The following is a 22,494-nucleotide window of genomic DNA, read 5'->3' on the forward strand; positions in this document are numbered from 1 at the left end:
GGAAAGACCTGTTATTTGATGCACGGTCCGTGAAAATAGCTGTAGGAAAGGGGGGAAAGAAAAGGAGAAAGAAATAGAAACATTATCGCGGTTGACGCCTGGCCAGGAGGTGAGGCCTACATGGAGGGAGGATCGCTGGCAGGATGCCTCGCCTAGATCCTGTCTGGAGGCCGAAGAGAGGTCCTTCGAACCGTGAAATCACTTCCAGTCTGAATATAAAGAGCGAAAAAGCGAGTGTCCGTTTGTGTTTCGGTCGTTCCGTACCACCGCCTTCGGAACTGCCTTGGAAATCGTTAAGCGCCTGCTGGCCTTCTTCCCTGTACGCGCGGAGGTCTTGGGTCGTGCATCGTGCTCGGCTTTCCGCGAAAACGATTCGAGTAATCGGGTACGCGTCGGAGTTTCGCTCGTGAGAACGGGCTTCGGGGGATAGCGGATATTGTTCCCGTGGAATTTTACGGCGCGCCTTTTATTGCCAATGTCTAGAAAGCGGCGCGAGCTTGCGACACGCGGCGACATCTAAGCACTTAAAATTCCGAGTCTACTCACGGCCTACGCCGTCCATTATCCGCGCGAAAGCGACCAGCCTCGGGACAGTTTTCGATCGCTCGTCCGAGAGTGCATCCACTTTCGGATAAGTGCTACGCGGAGACGACCACCGCAGATTCGACCGTTTTAAATTTATCGCGAAACGACCAGACGTTCCCCCATCGAGTCCGCTAATGCAGCTCGCGATACCCGTTATGCGTCCCAAGTGGCAAACGGTTCAGGGTGCGCTTCGAAACGTTCAATTAACCCTCGGACACCGGACGCTCGAGATTTGAAAACCCAGCATTCGGTGTGCGAGGTTTGAAAGAAACACGGTGATTTCCTTATCGGAACAAATCCTCCCACGCGAGTCTGGGGAATGGTTAACTATTTTTAGCCGAATTTTCGGACGACCTCTGTGTCTCTGGCGGCACGGCAGCTTTCGCCCGACTCCCTTTTTTTCCGGAAATAGCCTCCCTTTCTCGAGCTTACGCGGCCTGCACGCGTGCGAGCGTTTTGCGTACCGTCTATGCGCGGCACACATGCAGGCACATCGGCGTATCGGGGAATAGAGGGACATACACGCTTCCACTTATAAATAGACCACACGTAGATGGATTAAGCGTTCGGAGTGCAGTTCGATGCACGAGAGGCTTTAAAACGTGGAAGCGCTGTCGGCGTTCTGCACCTCGTAACGAAGCCAAAGAGCTTCAGTTACTGCGGCAAACTTGCACAGTACGGTCCTCTTGCGAATCGCGTTTCTTTACAAGGCCCGGAATTCCCGTCAACATGCTGGCTGCGAGACACAGGTACGCGACACAGCTAATTCTCTTGACTTTCATTTTGAATAATATCTACTATGGTCGTTTCTCGTTTCGGTAAAAAATGGCGGTAGATTTGTCGCCGAGGTCTCGACATCTTGTTTCCTAATGGCACGTTTGACACCTTTGATTCTGATATAGGAGGTTGTCTCGCGATAAGACACGCAACCCTCCTGACAGCATGGATCCTGTCGCGTTGCGGTCGGTCCTGCATCCGGTAACTCACGAGCGGAGAGAGTGCTGGCCGAGACTAGCGTTACATACGGGATTTAACAGTGTAACGTTACATCGTTGGTTTGGCCTTTCCTGTGCTCCTCGAGTTCACGAGGCGAGTCTTGGATTTCTCTGCGTACGAAAGAGGAGGTTATTGTGCGAGGGTTTTAAATTCCGGACAGGTTGAATGCACCCACAGCAACCGGGAGACACCTTTCTCTTTATTCTGCCGACCACGGCGTAAAACAGTATCCAATGGGCTTTGTCACTGTCGCCGGAACAACGCCAACGAGGACTCTCGCGAGCTTCCGTATCGAATTTCCGAACCGCGCGGTTCCTATCGCGCGAAACTCGCGACGCGGAGGAGGACCAACCGACCGTCGACGGAAATTTACGAGAGTACGTATCGCGTCGAAAGTCTGGTAGGTCAAGAGACTCTTTTAGCGCGACGCTTTCGCTTTCTTCTCGCGTGTCGGACCGTCAAACCGATAATCGCGCTTCTGCCTCGGCTAATTTGCAGTTGCACGCGCGGCCACCGTGAACGCTCCAATTTGAATATTCGCGAGGAAACGGCGTGCCCATCTCGAGCGAATCGCGAATCGACTGTTTACTTTTTATCGAGCTAGGTTCTGGGAAAAACCGCTCGTAAAAGGTCTCGTGCCTGCCACCCTGTACGCGTTTGAAAATCCGAGGGCGTAGCGGGTGAAAATAAAAAAGGCGAGAGTCTGTTTGGTGGCTAGCGACGGTCGTAAAATCGAGCGAGTCCACGCGACGCGTCGCCTTCGAGGACATGGAATTTTTTCTGCCAGGGAAACTCGACGGCAAAGTGTCGTTTCGTTGGCCGATACGTGGGTCGAGGAACGACGCTGACCTGCCGCAAATGGGCGAACGGTGCGTGAACACAAAATAAATACTAGATAGAAATCCGCAGCTGTGTCCACGACCTACGTGAATCTATTTCCGTCCGATGGGATCGACGGGAAAGCCGAACGGGTGTGTAGATTTGCGACGAGGTGTGGGTGGTTTAACCTATTTCGAGAGGAGGAACCATTGTCGCGAATTTATGATCAAAACGATGGGAAACGACCGCGAGCGGTCCCTCCTCCTCGGAATCGTGTCACCGTTCATTTTTCCCAACACCTGCGATCGTTTCTTCTTCCGAACGTACGTTTGGCGGATTATTGGAAGAAACGGATGCACGCGACCGTGAAATGTATTCCGTGACATTTATCGAAGCCTGGTCGAGGGAAACGTGCCGGTTAATAGGGACTCTACCGTATCGCGTTAATTATTCCGTGCGAAACATACACCAAGATGATTGAACATCGCGCAATACGCACACGCGCGTCCCGGAATACTCGGTATCGCGCGGAATTCCAAATTAATTAAGTCGATAAAGATCATCGACGGCGCATCGGGGAGGGCGAATCGTGGATCCTGCTGCGTGGCGAGTGCAACCACGTGCACACGGTATATATCCCTATAATGATTTCTCGTTGTTATTAAGCGTGGAATGCGAGATGTGGCCGGTTAACGAACCCTTCGCGCGGTTCTTGTTTACGGAACAGATGGAAGAATTTTCCCAGGCATCTTCCAGCGGTCACGAAAACTGTTCCGCTAACGAACATAAATAATTACGTCGATTACAGCCAACCGATAATCCCGACCTATTCATTTGCAAAAATAACGTGTTATCCGTTGCGTGGAGACGCGTACTGTTCACTAGATGCACATATTTTAAAACGATTACGTACGAGCTACCGAATCGTTTAGCATAACAGGTGCGAGAATGCGATTAGCCGTTTCGCATAGCAGAGGCGAACTGAATTAATTTCAACGATTGCGCCCGACTGATTCGCTTTTTGCGTGCGTTCCTCCATTCTTTCTTGCCCTACGCGCGGCGTCTCCGCAGCCCCGTTTCTATAAATGCCTCCGGCGACGAGCGACGCGACGCCTCGTAGACAGATTGGCCGCACGTGAGAGACGCCGCACAGTGTATTTCTGCCGGGGAAAAGTCACTTTTTCTCGAAGAAACGTACATTCGCTGATGGTCGATCGAACATGTAGGATTTAATATGGTCTTCGATGTTCGTGTCCACCCCGAAACCCAATCCGAGGTACTTTCGGGGCAGTTTTTAACGTTTTGGTAGCGTTTCCGTGCGTCGTTCGGTTTCCTCGTACGGTTTTCCGCCCCTAAAAACGCGTACATCCGACGAAAACGTCTGACAGGAAACATTCCCGAGGGCGTTCCGAATCGGATGAGCCCTCCGTAACGATCCAGGCTGCGTTTAAATAACGCAGGGCACACGCGCGTCCGCAGAAGGGAACGATTTAAAGGGAGTGTCGTCAAGCTGAACAGTCTCTGCTCCCTAATTGATGGGGGGGCTCGTTGCATTTATTTCTTTTTTCTGTTATACAGAAAGTATAACAAATCGCGGCTGTTCCGGCACTCGTGGCTATTTATATCGAACCTCGAGTACGTGAAATCGTTCGTTAGAAAGCCCGGTTGCAGGAATAGGTACAAACGCGAAAGATAGTGACGGTATCCTTCCTATATTCGAGAACCATTTTCTTTTTACGCGCTTCCTCGTCAAACGGAGCGCAACCAGGGTGATTCCTTTTCGCTGGAATATATTTCAAGGTCAATGGATACGCGCAGGAAGCGACAGTTGGCGCAAAAGATTTTAGCATATGTCGGGATCCGCGGCGAGCAACACGTGTATACGCGACGATACCGTGAAGGAGAATGAATGAATATGCATTCCATTCATAGGAAGAGCTCGGAGTTCGTTGTCAGCAATCATTCGAAAAGGGCACGGTTCGTTGGGAAATGTACGCAATCGTGGCAATCGCCGGTTGAAATATAGCTATCGGAAAGCAACCAAAATTCCCACTCCGGAACGACCTGTATCCTAATATGAAACTTTGAAATGAAATTAATGCAACGTACTTTGATCGGTATTTATGTGATCGAGTAAGGAATGCAGGAGGGACGGGGAACATATGTTACTAAATAAACGCAATGGTCGAATCGCCCCACGAGTTCGTCGTCGTTCAATTACCGCAAAGGAGAACAACGTTTGCTCAAAGATCTAGCAACGGTTCGTATCTAATATGGAATAAGTGTTTGAAACAAATTGGCGATAAGGCAGATAGGAGCGAACGGTGCAGAGAAAACTACGTAATTTTCACGACTACGATAACAAACCGAGCGAAGGACGCGTTCAAGGCAAAAGCAACAACTCCGATATCGGTCAGACGCGTCGGCTTTCGCATAGCCGGTTTACGAAATCGGGTGTCGAAACTATGAATAGGTTCTCGTAAAAATTCCGTACACCGACCTCGCGCCGATAAGAAATCGTTTACGTCAAAATTCGTCGACCGCCCGTAATTAATTCGAACGGAGAGACTCGGCGCAAAAAGCATCGACGGTTTACTGTTGCGCTTCATTTTGGATGGTAACGGTTCGGTTCTCTAGCGTTAATATTAATCAGGCGCGTTTGATCGTTTAAAAGCGATGCTCATGCTGGTCACACGCGGTAAACGTTCGAGCACATCGCGAACGTTGCGAACTTCAACCTGGATCCTTTCCAATGGTCAAGTTCCTCTACCGAGTGATCGAGTATTTCTCTACCCGACGTTAGCGCGTGCGATCTCGTGACTGGGTAATTATGGGAATCGAACCCGGAATCAACCGAGGTTAAAAAATGCAAACGGTTCGCGTCGTGTCAGGAATCGAAGCGTATAGACCTTTTTCCGAAAGAGAGATTCTATCGACAGCTGACTAGTTGAAAATGGATGAGCAAGGCGCGAGAATGACTTGCGCGGATCGGCGAAGAAAAAAAAAAGAAACTAAATTATGGGCGACCTAGTTGCAGCAATTTTCTCGGAAGTTACGATGCGGAACACCGGCGCGGAATAGTGCGAAACGACGGTTGTAACGAAGCCGTTAAGAAGGTCGGACGATCGAAGGAAGCGTAAGGTGAAGGAAAACAGAAGAGAAGCACGTCCGAGAAGCGCAGAACCGAGAAGCTATCTAGCTGCTAGGTTACTCCCAGCTGCCGCTTTTTTACAGCCTACGAAGAATTCTCCGGAGAATACGTGTATCTCTCTATATGTGAGAATTTCCTACCGTTCTACTTCCCGCCATTCTACCGGCCACACTCTCACGGAAACGTTTCAGTTTTTCTCCCTGGCAACGCGAAGAAGAAGCCTCTTTCCTATCTTTCCTCGGCTGTAACAGTTCGCCTCTCGATTGCGTTCGATCTTATTCCGGCTCGCAAATATTGATCGATCGGTTTATCGCCCGACAACTAGAATTCGATACGCTGGCAGAGCTTCGCGACACCGATATAGTACTGCAGATCGAACGATCGATCTTCCGAGGACAAACATCCGTCAAACGATCCTCCCGCTCGTAATTGCCCTCGACGATTCCCCGAAAATAGATATTATTCGCGGACGAGGGAGCTCGTCGATAATTCGCTAACGATTTCTTCGAGTCTTCCTCGAACGAAATCGAGTCATGGAAGAACGAACGGAAATTATCCGCGAAAGGACATCGCAGTCACGAACAATTACATTCTGGGACGAACGACAACATAATGAATCACTTGGTTAATGAATATTCGCGCATGCGTCTGTTACACTGTTGCTCGTGACTAATAGTCTACAAAGAGAATCTAGGCTATTCCGCTGCACCTGGGATGCAAGTGACTATTCTAACTTTCCGTCAGTCGCACTTGGAGCCTTGCACCGGCTGCAGCCTCGTGCCTCTGCCTCTAACTGTGCAATTGCATTTACGCGAGTACTCCATTTTCTTAAAGATTTTCGGACGACCGATTCGGTATTAGTGCCTCAAGAACCAGCCGGTGAATTCAATCTAGAATTAGATTATGCTCGAGAATCGAGTCGTCGGGAATCTGAACTCGAGGTTAGTTTAAGTGTTATTTGAGAATCATGTTATTTATCGAGTCTGTTTAAAATTCGATTCCACGATCCAAGCACGCGTGCCGCAGAGTTATCAATTCGATGCTTGCGATACGTAGAGCTGTTTTGAAACTTTGAGTATGTAACACTTGTTGAAATCTCTTTTATAAGTCTGTGGAGTTTCATCGAAATCTACATTTTATTTGCAATATTTGTTTGCAATTGTAGTGGTCTTTGTCTCGTTCCGGGCTGAGTCGATATTTAGTTACTTTCTATTCGAGTCGCGTAGGTCGTATGCGCCCCACGCTATCGCGTTTAATAGGTTTGCTTCTATGCAATATTTATGATAGTTTAAAAACCATAGTCATCGAGAAAAAGGTGTAGAGTTTGTGATGCGTTATGGAACCGAGCGATAAATTTAGTTTTATCAAGTCGTTTTAACAAACATATAGTTGAACGTTTACTCTGCCACGCGGGTCCATCTCTGAACGGAAAGATCAACGTGGGGCGATGAAGTACAAGAATTGACAGTCAAGTTTCTCTTATGTGACCGTATGGCAAGATAAAAGCTTGGGAAAAGGACGTTTTATAGACCCCGAGCTAATAAAATATACGTAATATCGAGGGAAAAAAGCGTTTCTCGCAGTCCGATGGTTGCAATCGAATGGTCACGGTGCAATGACAGAGAGATAGAGTCGCACGTTGGTGCACACCGAGAGTGTCGAATATCGATATCCGTGCGAATGCGCACTGACGAACCATCTCTCGTTGCAATGTGCGCGCGCACTAAAATACCCCCTCGTACTTTAGTACGAGTCCACACCCCCGACGAAAACGATGGGATTATCGATCCCGTTGCTATTCGAGCTAAGAACTTTTCGCCAGCTGACAGCAAACCGTAGGGGACGCATTTCCATCGAAGGAAATCACGAGTCCTTCACGATACCAAAATGAAACCGGAGTGAATCGCGTTACGTGTTTACGTGCTTGTGATCGGTAATAAAAGAAAATCGCGATAATCCTGTCCGCGATTCTGCCCTCCGGCCGGTTGGAAAATGAAAGTTACGTCGAAAATGTAAGTGTTCTAATTAACGCCGGAGACTAACGGACACCGTGAATGGATTTGTATTCCGATCAAAGAGCTTTTCGTTTAAACGTAACGATCGGGCCAGGAAGGGGACGTGCACCTGATTTCACCAAATAAAAATAATTCCGAGTTTGTTATTGCAGCGGGTCGAAAAGGCCACGACACCGATATTAAAAGATTCAGGGACCATAAACGGCGGATGCGAGGTCTGGGCAGGTGCACGCTCCTCTGTACGGATTCTTTGTTTCGCGCAAGGTGCCTTGATCTTACACACCCGTTGATTGTGTACCTCGATAAAATTACGCTTTCAGATTTATTTGCAGTCGCGGTTACACGCTTTAAATCTACCCTCGAGTTTCACCTCCGTCTAGACGACCCCAAAACGAAAATTCATATTACGGTAGCAAAAGTTTCGAGACAAACCAGTTTCTGACCAACTAAAGAAACCCAGTAGCAGCACAATCTAGTGTCGATTGCTTTCTCACGGTGAAAAGACCAGTTTGTCTGACAAATTTTACGAAACTTCTTAACAATTTTCCCCCGATTCCACAGCGAAAGAAACGTTTTCGTTAATCGAGGATTTTGTTGTGCCCGCAAAAATTTATCTCGTCTGCGCTTACGTATGTAGAATAATAACTATTAGCCGGTATGCGACCATACGTTCATGCAGGAAGTGAAATGCATTCCGATACATCCGTTCAACGGCACATTGGCCGACAGTGCTACGGGTTTCTCTTCTGTGTTCTCTCTTTCTCTTTTGCCAATCTACGTGCATAGACTCGCGCGCTCTCCGACGCAGCGAGTCACTCGATGCATATCATACTGTTTACAAACCACAACGAACTACTATGTATGTTACATCGCGCGTGGCGCGTCAGTAATTAAACTTGCATTGCACTATTTGATATTCTTAAGTCTGAATATACGCAGCATGGTTGTATCATCTGTTCGTCCACGGCCTTCTGTATAATTATTCCATTATTATTCTCGAATGCATCGCAAATCAAAACCGACCGATCGCGGCTACAGTCGGTAGCTTTAATAACGCGCGATAATTCCGTGATTCCATCGTCTCACTTAAGATTGTACGATTCTGTCGATTTAGGTATCGCGAATGTCTAAAGTTAATTCGAATCTATTAGGGCCCGGCTTACGATGCAATATCCGAACATCGATTTGCAAGAGGGAAGAAGACTTCGGAACGTGCGTAGAAGACTTTTCCAGGACGACGAGGTCGATAACGAGGGCGACTCGGGACGACGATCCGGCGTCGAAGACAATCTGGCGAATTGTTTTTTCGAAGAGGCACGGAAGAACCGAGAGAACGTGAGTAACGAAGAAAACATAAATTACCTTGATCCGAAAGTAAATACGCGCTCAACGGTGTTTAATATCCCCCGGCATTACTGGTACTTTCTGTTTTTGTTTGGACGCAGGCTAAGCAGAGATGGAATTTCGATTTCGAGAAAGAAGAACCTTTGCCCGGCCGTTACGAATGGGTGAAACTCGATAGGGACCGAAACGAAATTCGTAATCAATTAGAGTCGTGCAATCGGGTGGAAAATATGCAAGCCGTGCAGGACGACCACGTTACGATTGCGGAACATCCGGAAGACAAAGACGATGAGAACATGACTGACAGTACATGAGAATAGTGACGAGACGATTCGTTCATCTTGAGATTCTTTGTTGAAGAAGGAATTGCTATTCCAATTCGAACGAAACGAGTGATACTGAGGCCGAGAGATCGATGAAATTTTAGGTAGAAATTGTAAAGTCGTCGTCTAATAGAACATAAATTTGACCTCTAGTCAGAATGGACATAATCAAATGTCCGAGGAGCTAGTAAACCAAAGTTACAAGTTTCAACATAAACGAAAGAATTCGACTTTTAATGGCAATTTGGAAATCGAAAGTCGTTTGCCGTGATATTTGTTATTGTATTATTTATACCAATTTTATAGTGACCGTATATAATTATTTAATTAGATATTTATTGAAGAACAGCGTGCAATACGCGTGATTAACGAACGAATGATATTATATATTGTGAATAAATTATAAAAAATGACTGTACTTTTTATAGACAAACGAAATAATATATCTCTTTATAAATTTATAAATCACTGTCTGGCAATGTCTTGAAAAACTTTCTCTCCTTTTTAATAATAAAAAACAGTTGTGATATGCGATTGGTGCAAAAGGATTGGACGTTCTGAAGCATATGGTGCTCGAGTTATGCACGACCTAATTTCTAGGCATCAGAATGAGATGACACATCTGTTAAATGCATCTTTCGACGACACAGAAACATTTCGCTTTTCTACGAAAGACCTTATGCTAACGAATATAACATCGAAATTGTGCAAATTACACTACGTTAAAGTTAAACCCTGAAGATTTACAGTTGCGTGTGTACACAATTATATCGAGAGTCGCTTAACTTTCTCTGAAAGGAACGTCAACTCTAATTCCACGAGTATCACGATTTCTTAACATTTAATCGCGAGCTCTCGTGAGAAGGCGGCCCATGCACCTGGCACTGCTTCTTAAGAATCGCTTTTTTTCACGTTGCTCGCGCCATGGAAGCTGACGGTGGTGTACCCATTGCCAAAAATTGCACTTCCGTTCCGCGAATTCCCACGGAAGTGGGCACAATCACGACTACGACAAAAGATGTTCGCATATAACGCGCACCACCTTCATTGTTCCGAAGAACCATTGGACAATACCGTGCTCAAGAATTTCACAAACACGTATCGCTAATGAACGATCCCGAGACGAGCAGATTATTAAATACCGATCGATATCGATATCTACTATCTTTAAAATCTTGCAATTCCGCTGGCGTAAACAAAAAAAAAAAAACCCGCATTATCTATTATCGCGTCGTACGAAGGAGTATCATCATTCTCAACCTCGAGTTCCAGAATCTACCACCTTGAGCTCGATAAAAATGATTTATCGCGGTTACATTTTCATTCTAAAGCAGCGTACAAGCAACGAGATAACGCACAAGGACGGCAAACCCGGATTTGATAGCGAAATCCTCTTTTCTGACGGAACAGGTGACTACCTCGATAGTAAACACACGATGCAGATGCAACCACGCGTCTTCCGGTCGTCTATGCAGGATGTATAAACACGAGCTTCCTCGAGAAATAATCTAGGACAGCTCATCGTCTGGAAGATAGATGCAGTAGGCGTTATACGGAATAAGAGGCAAGGATGAGGAGGGAGCACACGAGCGGTGTTTATTTTCCATCCTTCGTCTAGAGCGGACCATGAGAGAACACCTGTGCAACGAAATACCTTGCTAAACGGGTACTCCACCTAACCACAGATGAAAGAAAGACGGTAGTCTCGGTGAAACGCAAAAAGGATTGTTTTACGCGACTCATTCGCTCGTTCTCCCCTCATTGAGATGCATCCGGTGCCACCCTCACCACTTCCTGGATGTTGCGTGGGATTTTCATTTCCAACGACACGCTTTACAATCTTTGCATGAGAATTTATTCCTCTCGATTGTCTTTCTCGCTTTTTTTATTTGTTTCTCTCTTATTTTCCTTGTAGCTAAAAACATTTCCGAATATCGCTTTCAGAATTCCGAAGGTAGATTCGAAAATAACAAACGATCGAAATTGAGGTTAGAGCCGTCGGTAAGAGTTTGGCGTCGATTCTAATCATAATTGCATAAGATATCACGGTTACGGTGCAAAATGTTTACTGGGAAATTGTTTTTGTCGTCTGTGCCCGGTTTGAATGTTTGAAAGTTTCCCGCGCGCCTATAGTGGCGCCATTTGGTCGGCCATACTTTATAGAACGGATATCCACTAACACTACTCAACGCTACGTGGCAACGCGCGCCGTGATTGGTCACGATGATCGTTCGTGCACAGTCTGCTCGACGCGAGTTGCGTCCCACGCGACACAAAACCATTTCTCCGTTGCCTTCTGCAGAAAATACGAACGATTTAGGCCACGAGAACAGCAACGAAGTAAATTGACAATTATCAATGAAAAGTGTCGATTCGCCTCGTTGATCTCGTGACTTTCCTAACAACGACCCAACAAACATCTGCTGCCTAACAATCACCATCGAGACATACATGAAAATTAACGAGCAATCGTCAATTGATATTTTACATATGCATAATATTTTTCAACTAAAACTCGTAAGCACTTATACGTGTACATTAGGCTGGCGTATAAATTTAAATTCTTACTTAAACTCTGAAATCGAATAAATAAACGTAATTCAAACGTGCACAATAAAATATACGATTTTTTATACAAATACAAACAATAGTCAATGTAAAACAGTCGATTGACATATCTAAATATATATTCCAAACACTTGTAGACGTAAATACAAGTTAACCCAATTTACTGTTTCGTATTTGGTCTCGACGAAAATGCAAAAAGATAAAGTCTTTTGACCATTTCGTCCAAGTATGGTGTTCTAATTCTCAGCACGGTGTTTAAACCATGGGAGCTTCTATCGGTCAAAACGAAATGTCCACGATAATCTGAACAGTATGCAAATACATTCACTGTTCGTAACGTATTGCCATGCAAACATGGAAATCCGCCGAATAAACGTACGTACGAGTGTCCGTGATAAGATTACAGCCGTTGTTTTGAAAGCTGGACTTGTTTATTTTTCGTCCCTTTGTCAATACACGACGTGCTTAACATTTCTCGTCGATCAACTTGTTTCTAAATAGCATTATGTCAGCGTCAACTACGAAACTTTCACCGTGTAAAATTAACCCAACTTTTATAGTTCTCTAGCTTTCAAATTTTCGATTGTACTAGCCATACTTGGAACAAAGTTTTGTTTCTTTCTTATCAATAGCAGGTACTATCACAGTTTGAGCATAATTGTGCATATTGTACTAAAAGGTAGCGAACAAATGCACGATCATGGTTTATCGGTTTGTCAAGGTTTTGGGTAAAATAGACCCGACAGGAAAAATGAAGTTGAAGGGTATTTACCATAGAACTTGGCATACTGGTACACGTTCAATGACTATCATCAGCATTCTGCTCGTTTATGTGCTGTAGAGAAGGGGCCAATAACTGTACAACCTTCTCGTGCGTATTTTCAAAGCTTGAAGTGCTGCGCTCAGGTTGAAGGGACTGTATTCTGCAAATGGCGGTTATTTCGTTTCTTCCCCGTAGCGGCAGAGGGAAAAGGGGTGACGCCGAGGGAGACCGACGATGGCCGAAGATGACCGACGAGTTTAGAGGCTTGGTCACTTGCAACGGGAGGCGCATGCTTCAGTCGCTAGAGAGCGCTTTACACGTGTTGGACGTGTCTTCGCGCAACTCCGTGAGTTGCAGAGTACGCACGCACATCGTCAGGCGTCAACATAACTGCGCAATCGTGTACGACCTTCCGCCGAACTTGGAACCACGCGTGTGTCTTGACAGTCGTGTGTTTGGCGGGAAGCGTTCTTCTTTGGATTTTATACAGCAACGAAGTCAATTTGGTGATTCCTCATCGTGCCAGCGAGCAGCATATTGGTGCTTTCGGGCCGTGTGCAATACGTTTTCCGCGAAATTTTCTTCCGTTGGATAATGGACCGAACGTGATATCTTTGTTGCGCGTCATCGTACACGAACGTGATAATTACGACATCGGTTGAGCAGAATAAGCAGGAAATTTTAAATTTCAACAACATCGTCACATTCTTCGCGGGAACACGTCGAAACACGCTCTCCGTCTCTTTGGGAGGCTCACGCGCAAGTGCGTGCAACGTTGCCGATTCTATCTTCCCGCAGGCTATAGTGACGAATTCATGAGAAAAGAAAAGGGAAAGATCGAGAACGGACTCTGTCGTCAATTCCTGGACGTTATTTCGATTAATTCGGCGGTCGGACCGTGTATCGGACTCTCAGGAAATATGAGATAGCCGTGTTGCTGTTTTGATATCTTGCGTCTCACTCGCTCGTGATACGCAGTACTGTGTTTACCGTGTTGCCAAACTTTGTTAGTGGTCGTGCACGTTTCTACGGTGGAAATACATTCTCGTTGCGTCGATAATCCGTCGATTTGCGAATGTGTGCTGGCGAAAATCATTTTTGCGGATTATTTTGTGCGCCCATGGACGAGTCAACGATCAGCGTAGTCGCGAGGTGACGCTGAGCACGGCCATTATTCGAAATTCGGTGGGTCGCGCCACGACAACGTTGCCACGTCTTGGCGAGCCGCGAGTATTTCAACGTTCCGTGGACGATTCCTGGAAGAATCATCTTCGTAAATGGGACGTGTGCGAACGCAACGAACCTATGCAAAAACGGACGATTATTAACTTAGTGGTGTGCGCGTGTTGAAGTTCGGAGAGAGTGGTGCTGGCCAGGTGCCGGATCACGTTCTGAAATCAGAGACAGAGAGGAATCGTGACCGCAAAAAAAGAAACAGAAGCTGTTTCTTCGTGTGACCGTAGTTAGATATTGGTAACCGTGCGAGGAGAACGGCGACGTTGTCGGCGCGAAAGACTGACGAAATATGAGCGCACGAGTGTTGAATCCGGTGATGATGACGGAAATGAGTAGGAATTTGGGTGGAGGACGAGCGGTGCCCAGCAGAGCAGCCCTTGCCCGTGTTCGAAGAGACCTGTTCGGACCTGTCGATCATGCCGCGGCTCGTGCATTGGCGGAGCGGGAGCTTCGCGCTCAGTCCATACTCGACGCTGAGAGATGGGGATTTGACTTTCACTTGGAGATACCGAGGGCGAATTCGAGGTACGAGTGGGAACTCGTCACGCCGCAAGACGTAGTCCCCGAGCCCTATGCCCTACGCGGTATGCCCTACTTAAGGAAACACGCGCCTAGCACGCCACGAAAGGCACGGGAGTCTTCGCCCACCACGAGATTACTGCGTAAAGAATCCCCGACGACTCCGATCCTCCAGAAATCGGAAAGGACGCCGCCGCAAGAACCAAGAGTACCGCACATCGGCGAGGTCACCATGAACGAAATTTTCGACTTCGAGTCGGACAAGAAAGTGTACATCGTCGAACCCACCACCCCTGTTTTATCGACCTCCACGACGAGGAAACAGTCCTCCATAACCGGTAAGCGATAACGTTCTTTTTTCTCCTACCTCGTAATTGCCATTGTACGTTGAAAACGAAACAGTGACGTAAACACGCGCGTTTTTTCCCCCATGCGGGTAAAACGACTGTCGGTCACTGTGCAAGATTTGCGAAAAAGTTACTAATCTTTGCTCGAGTTAACCTTTTCAATGTTCAAAGAGTCCTTCCTTTACGAAAAAGAACACGTCTAGCACGTAATTAACTTAAATATACTGAATGCTAAAGGGTTAACCTCAACATCTATATTTAATTTGACGTCAATTCTCTATTAGCTATGAGGTTAGGAATTAACTTTCAAACTAATATGAATGACCGGTATAATGCATAAGGAAAATTGATATTTCAATTACTCGGAGGCCGAACACGAGATTTCTTGAATTATTCCGTTTGATTAACGCGCATTATCGCAGTTAATTGACTGGTATTATTTATACGGGAAGTGTGTACAGCCTAGGTCAATCTAATACGTCGACCGACAGCCAAGGTCTTTGTAATTTGCGTAATTACGTAAGCACCTGATAAAAAGAAGGAATTGCACCCGTGTACCACATTGTGCATATATGTTTCGTGCATTAAAGAATACCATTGACTTCCAGATCTATATTACAATGAGACTTTGTACATTACGTCGATGAATCGATCGGCCGATTCGGCAACGAACGCTCGTCGAATAACGAAAGTATTTCCACGGATGCGAATTAGATAAAATTAATGTAAACTCACAGTTGAGCGATAAAAATCAAAATAAAATTGAAGAAATATATTTTTGGCACGGATAAGCATCGTTCGATAATTATACGCGCGCGAGCGTAAACAAGAATGACATAACGATAAATATTATTACAGAATAATTCGCCTATCGATTATTTGAATACCCGGCGGGGCACGCGATCTTTTCTGCATTACCGAATTTCTGCAACAACGTTCCTTTCGACCAAATCGGGTGCAATTTTCGGACACCCCGTGTATTATCGCTTCCTCGGACGTGTTCTCACGCGAGGCCTTCCGTATTGTATCTGTATCTTGGACACGGCCATTTTGTTCAGATGGTACCTCACGGTCTAGTTCCCTTTTTTTCGCCTATTTATTATTCGGGTGTGCACACCACCCACGCGACGCCACTATTTCTGGACGTGACTCGTCATGTGTCCCGCACGCCATGCATCTACACGGGTGTAAACACATTTTGCGTCGCAGCAGCACGCGACGACGTTCATTTGTTTATGCGTCGCATTGTATCCACAACGACGGATTTGCTCGTTCGATAAAACTGTTGAAAAACCGTGTGTTTGGAGTACGCTAAACTGGCGCGTCTCCAATACGCTAAGCTTATTTAATGCAATGCATACTTACGGTTAGGACTGATTTTTTTTTTTTTTTTATTAACGAGGAACGACGCAAATGTGTACGCGTCCGATGTACGAAACGTTTCGTGAAGTTTGTTATATATGGTCTCTCTATATTTTACATTTCTTATCTCTCGAGACCTTGATCGGTACTACGTTACACGCCGTTGAGTTTGCGAGATAATACTTTTCGTATCATATCAAACAGAAATTGTGGTCACGCAATTAAAAACAAATTAAAGACACTTTCACAACTAAAAAATTCCGAATTCGTTGGGTAATTTACTAATTACAGTTGTCCCTCGAGGAACGCGATTTTTCCGGAGCCCTCTCCGACTTGTGTCGACTGTAAATCCTGGTTTTATCATTTTCTCGCGCCATTGGTTCTTTAGAAAAACGCTGATCGCTAATCGCGCGGTGTGGTCTCGGCGTTACAGGCATTTCTGCAAAGTTAGAGCAGAGTCTTCGACCCGAGACGTGCTCAAACATTGGCTTAATTGCGCGAGATTACGCGTAATTGGTCTTACCTTTGATGTTTATTCTGCGGCTCGGCTTTCAGTGGTCGCGTGCGTCGCGCGACGGTAACCGTTATTATTTAACGATAATATCGTGACGATACGCTCGCTGTTCGATTAACCGGATCGATACACCGCACGACGCGTTTTGATTTGCCGATACGGTCCGTTTCGACGCGTCTACCTCCTCCCTCTGTTCCCCATGTTTTCGAGTATACGGGATAACGAACACGATCGTAACGTACCGCCGTTCTGTCTGGCTGTAAGTGCAATAGGGGTGCCGACTGATTTTCCTAACGTACGTTATTAATGAGCCACGCGGTCAGCTGTACAGTCCATATGGGGTTGCTGCACCCCCGTTCCCGTTCTCTTCCGCGTACCCCTGTCGGTCATCAGCTTTTGTTCACGCGTGCGACCTTCGTGCGAGCGTGCGCCTCCTGCGCGTTGCCAGCCATGGGGGTATCAGCTGTGCTAGCATCGTGATCGCATCCCTGACTAAACCGGGGTGGATGCCCCAAGCCACGCGGGGTGGCTCGATTCGTATTTTAAATCCTGATCGTTCTAACCCGCATACGCGCACAATCCCGGCATTTAAATTGCACGCATCGATTCTTTCCGGCTTCGTGAAACTGCTTGCGAACTCGCCGAAAGGGTGGCATAGAAAAAAGAAATACTGGACGAGGACTATGCTAATGTACTTGTCTCTACCGCGTGCTTTTGTTACAACGGAGATTTACGTTCTTATATCGGGTGTTTTACAATAGGCTCGTTCCACGACAAACGGGACACTAAGTGGATTCTTCGATGCTTTTGGAATTCTTGAAAATGTTACTTGAGCGTCCGATCTGGCGTGATCGAAAAGGGGGTTCGCGACCGTTGGCACACGCGGTTCTTTAGCCCCGAAATATCCATAATTTTGTCGCGTGGCGTTGCGAGCGAGACTAGGAAAGGTCACGGAGGGTTAGCTCGGAAAATTGAACAGATGCGTAGAGCTTCCCCGTGGAAATTCGCCAAATGTTGATCCGAAGGGGATCGAGGGGGCGACAGGGGTTTTTGTGGTTCGTTCGGAGCTGAATGCGACGCCGACGTGACTCATGATCGCGAGTGATCAGCTTGGTGCAGGCTGCGTTTTTGTGCCGAGCTTCCTATACCGTGACTCATTAAAGGTTCGCAAACAACGTCTCGCGCATAGGAGGAACAATGTTTCGTGCTTCTTATTATTTCGGAACGATTGCACGATTTATGCGACGTTTTCTCTTTCTCTCTTCGAGGTACTTTCGGTCTAGCGCGTTTTAATTCCGAACGAGGTTCGCGACGACTCGCGGATATCTTATCTGCCACCGATATATAATTAACAGACACGGTGAGTCGATTACATTCGTAAGGTTATCGCGAGTGATGCACAAGGTCGAACTTCACGCTGCATGCGATTAGGAAGACGCTCGATTTTAGAATACTCGATTCGAATAACGCTCGCCGAACGGTTGAAACTTTGTTGATTAACGAGCTAAAATTACCCGTCTCCTTCGTCGTGTTTTTTTTTATCACGCAAGGTCTCGGAACGTTTTTTGTATTTGTGAGCGAATTACGTGTTTCTGCGGATGTATACATGTTCGATTGTTGTATGTTTTCAGACTTCATGAAGAGTCGTAAACGTAGCTTAAACGGTAGCGCGAAGAGCATGATAGAGCCGCCGGAGAAGATCGCCCGTAACGCGGGTCAGATACGCAGCTAAAGAGCCTTCCCGGCTTCCTCCTTCAGCCTCGCTGTCCTTCTTTCATTTGTCCGCGCGAGAGGGACCGGAACCACGAAGCAAGCGTTACTGCCAGGAGGAACGAAAACGGCAGAAGCAAGCTCCGACAGAGGAGGCGCGAGGTCCGTTGGCTGTGCCATTCACGTAGATTTATCCGCCATGAATGTAGACGAAAACGGTAGGCAGAGGAAAAAAGAAACCACGAAGCATCGCCAGTTTTCGTTACGTACGCGCATACACTTTTCGTAGCCATGCCACGGAAATTGCAAAATAGTAACAACGACGACCATGCACGAGGAAACCGACGGAAGAAAGTACGATACGCCACGGTTGTTGCTATTTTTTTCTATTCTTTATAATTTTTTTTTTCTTTTTTTTTTTAAATACATGTACATGTAATTCATCGTGTCGTTATCTTTTTTTTTTGCATTAGGTTAAACACAGAGTAACAATTAGGATATATATATAGAGAGACAGACAGAGAGAGTAATGATTTCACGAAATTAATTAATGTAATATATATTTGTTTGTTCGATTCTAAAGAATGAAGCAAGGGAGGGTTGAATTACGATGACGATGATGGTGTCGTTGCACAGCGTACACTTTAGACGGGAGTGTAAGGAGACAAAAAATATATTAATATTTTTAGGATACAACACGTAAATTTTAAGCGAATCTTAGGTGTTAAGTGGCAAGTGCATTGCGTTTCTGATCGAAACATCGGCAAATAGAAGACCCGTTTTAATCCCTGGAGGCAAAAGTTGCTTCCATTTTGAACCCTCCGCGAGTCTTCGACGACCTTTCAGCTTGCCGAGGATTCGCGGATGTTCTGTTAACGTACTAATGAAAACAAAGTTTGACTCGCCGGACGAACTTTCGCGGTGGTTTCGATCGACCGAGTCCTTGAAACGATCGCGAAATTATTTCTTTCTTAGGGTATCTGAAAACAAACAAAAAAAATTATACAGAGGGGAAAGTGAACCTCTGTGAAACGTTTGAGAAAACAAAGGAAACGCAATCACGATTTCGTGGCCGGAAGGAGAGATCAGTCTCTCGAGGACAGTAATTTTGGAGAAAGATATGATTTAGATACGTAGCTGGTTACCCATGTTCAAGCATTGATCTCCTGTACGACTTAAAGAAAGTACAGCCGATGCCAAATCACCCCGCGATTTTTTTCTTATATCTCTTCAGAGAAGGAACCTTGATCGTATTCTACTCCCCACCCTCCTCCTCTTCTTTCATCTCTCGTTGCCCTGATTTGCATCAAGTATATTGTATATAGAGTATCGAAGCTTCACGAAGATTGCAGAATTCAGAATTGGTATTGCGTATTAAATGTTCTGGAAGGTAGAAGTTATAGTACAATGATCAGTCGTGTAGTAATCAGAATTATAATCCTCATTGATCTGGCCGGCCGGTGCGATGCAATCTTCATTTAGCTCGTCATGAATTTGCATTTGTTATCTCATTGCATTTTCTTGTACAAATTGTGGCGAAGGATCTCCCCCTCCCCTCTGATTTTAACGTTTTACGATCAGACCCTAGACATTGGTGGTGCAGTGTAAAAACCGTTGAAAGTTCTCCTTGGTTTAACGAGAAAGTTCACCTTTCGTGGAGGTATTATCAGGCTGAAATTTGCGCGATTTCCATTAACCGAGCAAACGTGTAGTGGGTTCCTTTTAGTACCATTCGGCGAGTAGAAATCGTTGCTTCTGGAGGTCTTTGAACGGTTGTTTAAATTATGCGAGGGTGCATCTGTATCCGAATGATTTTATATCCTGTTAACGAAAGTACGTAGGTTCAAAGTGCCCAACACGCTATTTTGGAAAAGGAACCAAAGCTTCCTTCGTTACTTTTTTCATCGTGGATTTGGAGATGAATTTACGCAAAACCGTAACATTAATGTAAATGTAATTATATATCTCTTTAAATGGTATATTGATTTTATAATGGTAGCTGTTTATTACAAGTTTTTGTTTATAATAATTTGGTTAAAGCCGTCTTCTGGAACAACTCTATTTTTTTTTTTTTTTATCTCGCACCCTGCTCCTTGGTACACTTCTTTCCGTTTATCATTCCTCCCTCCCCCTCTTTGAGATTATAATTCAAAAATACGACTGGTGGTTACAAAGCTATTTTTTTCGTAGTTCACTCGCGGAGTGCGCTATGAGCGGATGAATCGATTCGTTGAGGAATTCTAGTGGTCGTTTTTCATACCGGTCGCGTTGTATTCGAAGTTTCAATGGCGCTTTCATGGCAGCGATACGCGTACAGCGAGAGCTTCGCGATAAGAAATTAAATTGAAATCAAAATTTCCGTACAAAGAATTTGTCGAACATATAATATTATATATTCTTTCTTTTCCTTTTTCGACGAAATTCTGATTCGACGATTACGATCGCACGATCGGACGGTTCGACGATACTTTCGGAAGAAACTGATAGTCAACGGCAGACTGCTAAACATTATTTCTCCCTGCCTTTACGAAGAAAACAATTAAAAAACAAGGAACGCGTCGAACGACTATGGAATCTCGTTAGATCTGCAAAGGTTACGATACAAAGAGTCTGCCGTCGGGAAACAAACGAAAAAAAATAGTAAAAGAGAATATATAAATCGTATATCTATGTAACCCTGTGATGTATTAGTATGATCTCAGTAAACATAACTTAGCGTGTACTTCTTATTTGTAATAAGTAGATGTGTATGTACGTTCCAAACGTGACGTAAGGCCCCGGTAAATAGTGTGTGAAAGGAGATTTGCATATGCTTGAGCACGTGTGCATGATGTTTGTTTGCGAGGGTGAATGTTGACAAGGAAAAAATGGAAAAGGGAGAGCAGAAGTACCCCAGTGTCTCACTTCCAGTTGGTATTCGTCTAAGAATTATATGTGTAACGACAATATTATTATGTAAACCATAATCGTAAGAGAGTCTAAAAAAACTAACCTACATAAGTGAATACCTATGTTTATTAAAAAAAAGAATTATCTACAAAAAAAACCTGTATTCATTTTTTACGAGTCCTGGGTGCCTGAAACCTATACATATGTATTATTCCCGTGTACTTGGTTCCTCGTAGGTGTTAATCCTGGTACACGTATTTGATTTCCCATCGATGGTAGAATTTATTTTAAAGAGAATAATATGGTTTGTGGTATGCATCATCCATGATCTCATCCTTGATAATTCAATCACTTTGTAGGTTGTTTTGACCACCTATCCTATCATTTTTCTAATCATCATTTTATCCTATCATTTTTCTAATCCAAATGTTACCTTGTTACAGCAGACACCACCCTAGTACTCCTTGAATCCCAGTACAAACTCCTTGCGCTGAACGAAAAGCTCGCAGAATTTGTTTTCTTGAAGATTCAAACAGGTGCAACGGAAGCTGTGCCCAGGAGAGAGTAACTCTAAGTCGGCTAAGAGGCAGGTGTTCCTTCGGTAAGTTACGCTTCGAATTTACTTCCCACGTTTCTTTTTCTTGCTCCAAGAACCGACTTCTTGGTTATTGCGATCAGACACAAAGCTTTACATCTTGAATATAAAGTACAATGCATTCTACGTTCGAAAGATCCGCGGATGCATCATTTTTTTTTTTTAATGGCATTCATAATTATTTATTAATCTCTATGCGAATTCAAAATCGAGGTCAGAAAATTATGCAAGAATTACTTCAGTGAAACGGACTGAGTAAGCGGTTTAAAATAATCGTGAGGTCGAATTTCATTTTCATATTCGGATAGCGATTTAGCCAGAGGTATATGTCATGGTATTCTGAAGGGAATAGAAAGGGGGGATGTAAAGAAAGAATCTCGTTTTCACTTAGAAAGCCACGTGGCCCCTGTATTCAAGCAACTCTTCTCCAAAAGACGGTGCACGTGTCTCTCTGCAATCTGTGCTCTTTTCAATGTTCGTCGATATACACTGGCGTGATCCTTAACCGTAAATGAACATTTTTTTTTTGTTAATTTTGTTGGTCTCGAACCCTGAATGGTTCTTACACGCAAGAAAATAATTCCTACAAAATATAAGCTCGATACGCGAGTAAAACTGCATTTATTATTCTAAATGGTATAGCAAACATGTCTATTTGAAATATCTCTGATGCTTTTGGACGTAGAAATATACATATATGTATAGAAAAGTAGTGCGACATTAGGAAAGAGGTATTATAGCGGTATTATTTTTGTATG

The 22,494-nt window shown here is 45.0% G+C and overlaps 2 protein-coding genes across 7 annotated transcripts; both read left to right on the forward strand.

Moving 5' to 3' along the window:
* The first annotated feature begins 1,229 nt into the window (after positions 1 to 1,229).
* On the forward strand, positions 1,230 to 9,846 carry LOC143340841 (uncharacterized). 5 transcript variants are annotated; one of them, XM_076763192.1, is made up of 3 exons: positions 1,230 to 1,334; positions 8,718 to 8,901; positions 9,012 to 9,844. In XM_076763192.1, exons 1-3 carry the CDS (start codon positions 1,315 to 1,317, stop codon positions 9,222 to 9,224), a joined length of 417 nt encoding a protein of 138 aa, XP_076619307.1. In that variant the 5' UTR covers positions 1,230 to 1,314; the 3' UTR covers positions 9,225 to 9,844. The 5 variants fall into 5 exon arrangements, with proteins under 5 accessions (XP_076619307.1, XP_076619305.1, XP_076619306.1 ...); XM_076763190.1 differs by lacking the exon at positions 1,230 to 1,334 and adding an exon at positions 6,159 to 6,492 and having other exon boundaries at positions 9,012 to 9,840; XM_076763191.1 differs by lacking the exon at positions 1,230 to 1,334 and adding an exon at positions 6,942 to 7,563 and having other exon boundaries at positions 9,012 to 9,840.
* A 3,008-nt stretch (positions 9,847 to 12,854) lies between these two features.
* On the forward strand, positions 12,855 to 21,298 carry Dap (cyclin-dependent kinase inhibitor dacapo). Of its 2 annotated transcripts, XR_013079556.1 has the most exons (3): positions 12,855 to 14,657; positions 18,174 to 18,606; positions 18,836 to 21,298. XR_013079556.1 is itself a non-coding variant. In XM_076763578.1 (2 exons), exons 1-2 carry the CDS (start codon positions 14,090 to 14,092, stop codon positions 18,272 to 18,274), a joined length of 669 nt encoding a protein of 222 aa, XP_076619693.1. In that variant the 5' UTR covers positions 12,855 to 14,089; the 3' UTR covers positions 18,275 to 21,298. The 2 variants fall into 2 exon arrangements, 1 of the variants encoding a protein (XP_076619693.1); XM_076763578.1 differs by having other exon boundaries at positions 18,174 to 21,298.
* Positions 21,299 to 22,494: the final 1,196 nt, after the last annotated feature.

This window comes from Colletes latitarsis, chromosome 4 (assembly GCF_051014445.1).
Source record: "Colletes latitarsis isolate SP2378_abdomen chromosome 4, iyColLati1, whole genome shotgun sequence".
Classification (NCBI taxonomy): Eukaryota; Metazoa; Arthropoda; class Insecta; order Hymenoptera; family Colletidae; genus Colletes; species Colletes latitarsis.

What these genes read in the sequence shown, in the direction of transcription:
- Dap (XM_076763578.1), top strand. Translation starts at nt 14,090, where the DNA reads ATGAGCGCACGAGTGTTGAATCCGGTGATGATGACGGAAATGAGTAGG. An exon ending in GAAACAGTCCTCCATAACCG is followed by an intron (nt 14,658 to 18,173) that starts GTAAGCGATAAC and finishes GTATGTTTTCAG; the next exon opens with ACTTCATGAAGAGTCGTAAA.
- LOC143340841 (XM_076763188.1), top strand. Translation starts at nt 8,567, where the DNA reads ATGCATCGCAAATCAAAACCGACCGATCGCGGCTACAGTCG. An exon ending in ACCGATCGCGGCTACAGTCG is followed by an intron (nt 8,608 to 8,717) that starts GTAGCTTTAATA and finishes CGAATCTATTAG; the next exon opens with GGCCCGGCTTACGATGCAAT. An exon ending in CACGGAAGAACCGAGAGAAC is followed by an intron (nt 8,902 to 9,011) that starts GTGAGTAACGAA and finishes GTTTGGACGCAG; the next exon opens with GCTAAGCAGAGATGGAATTT.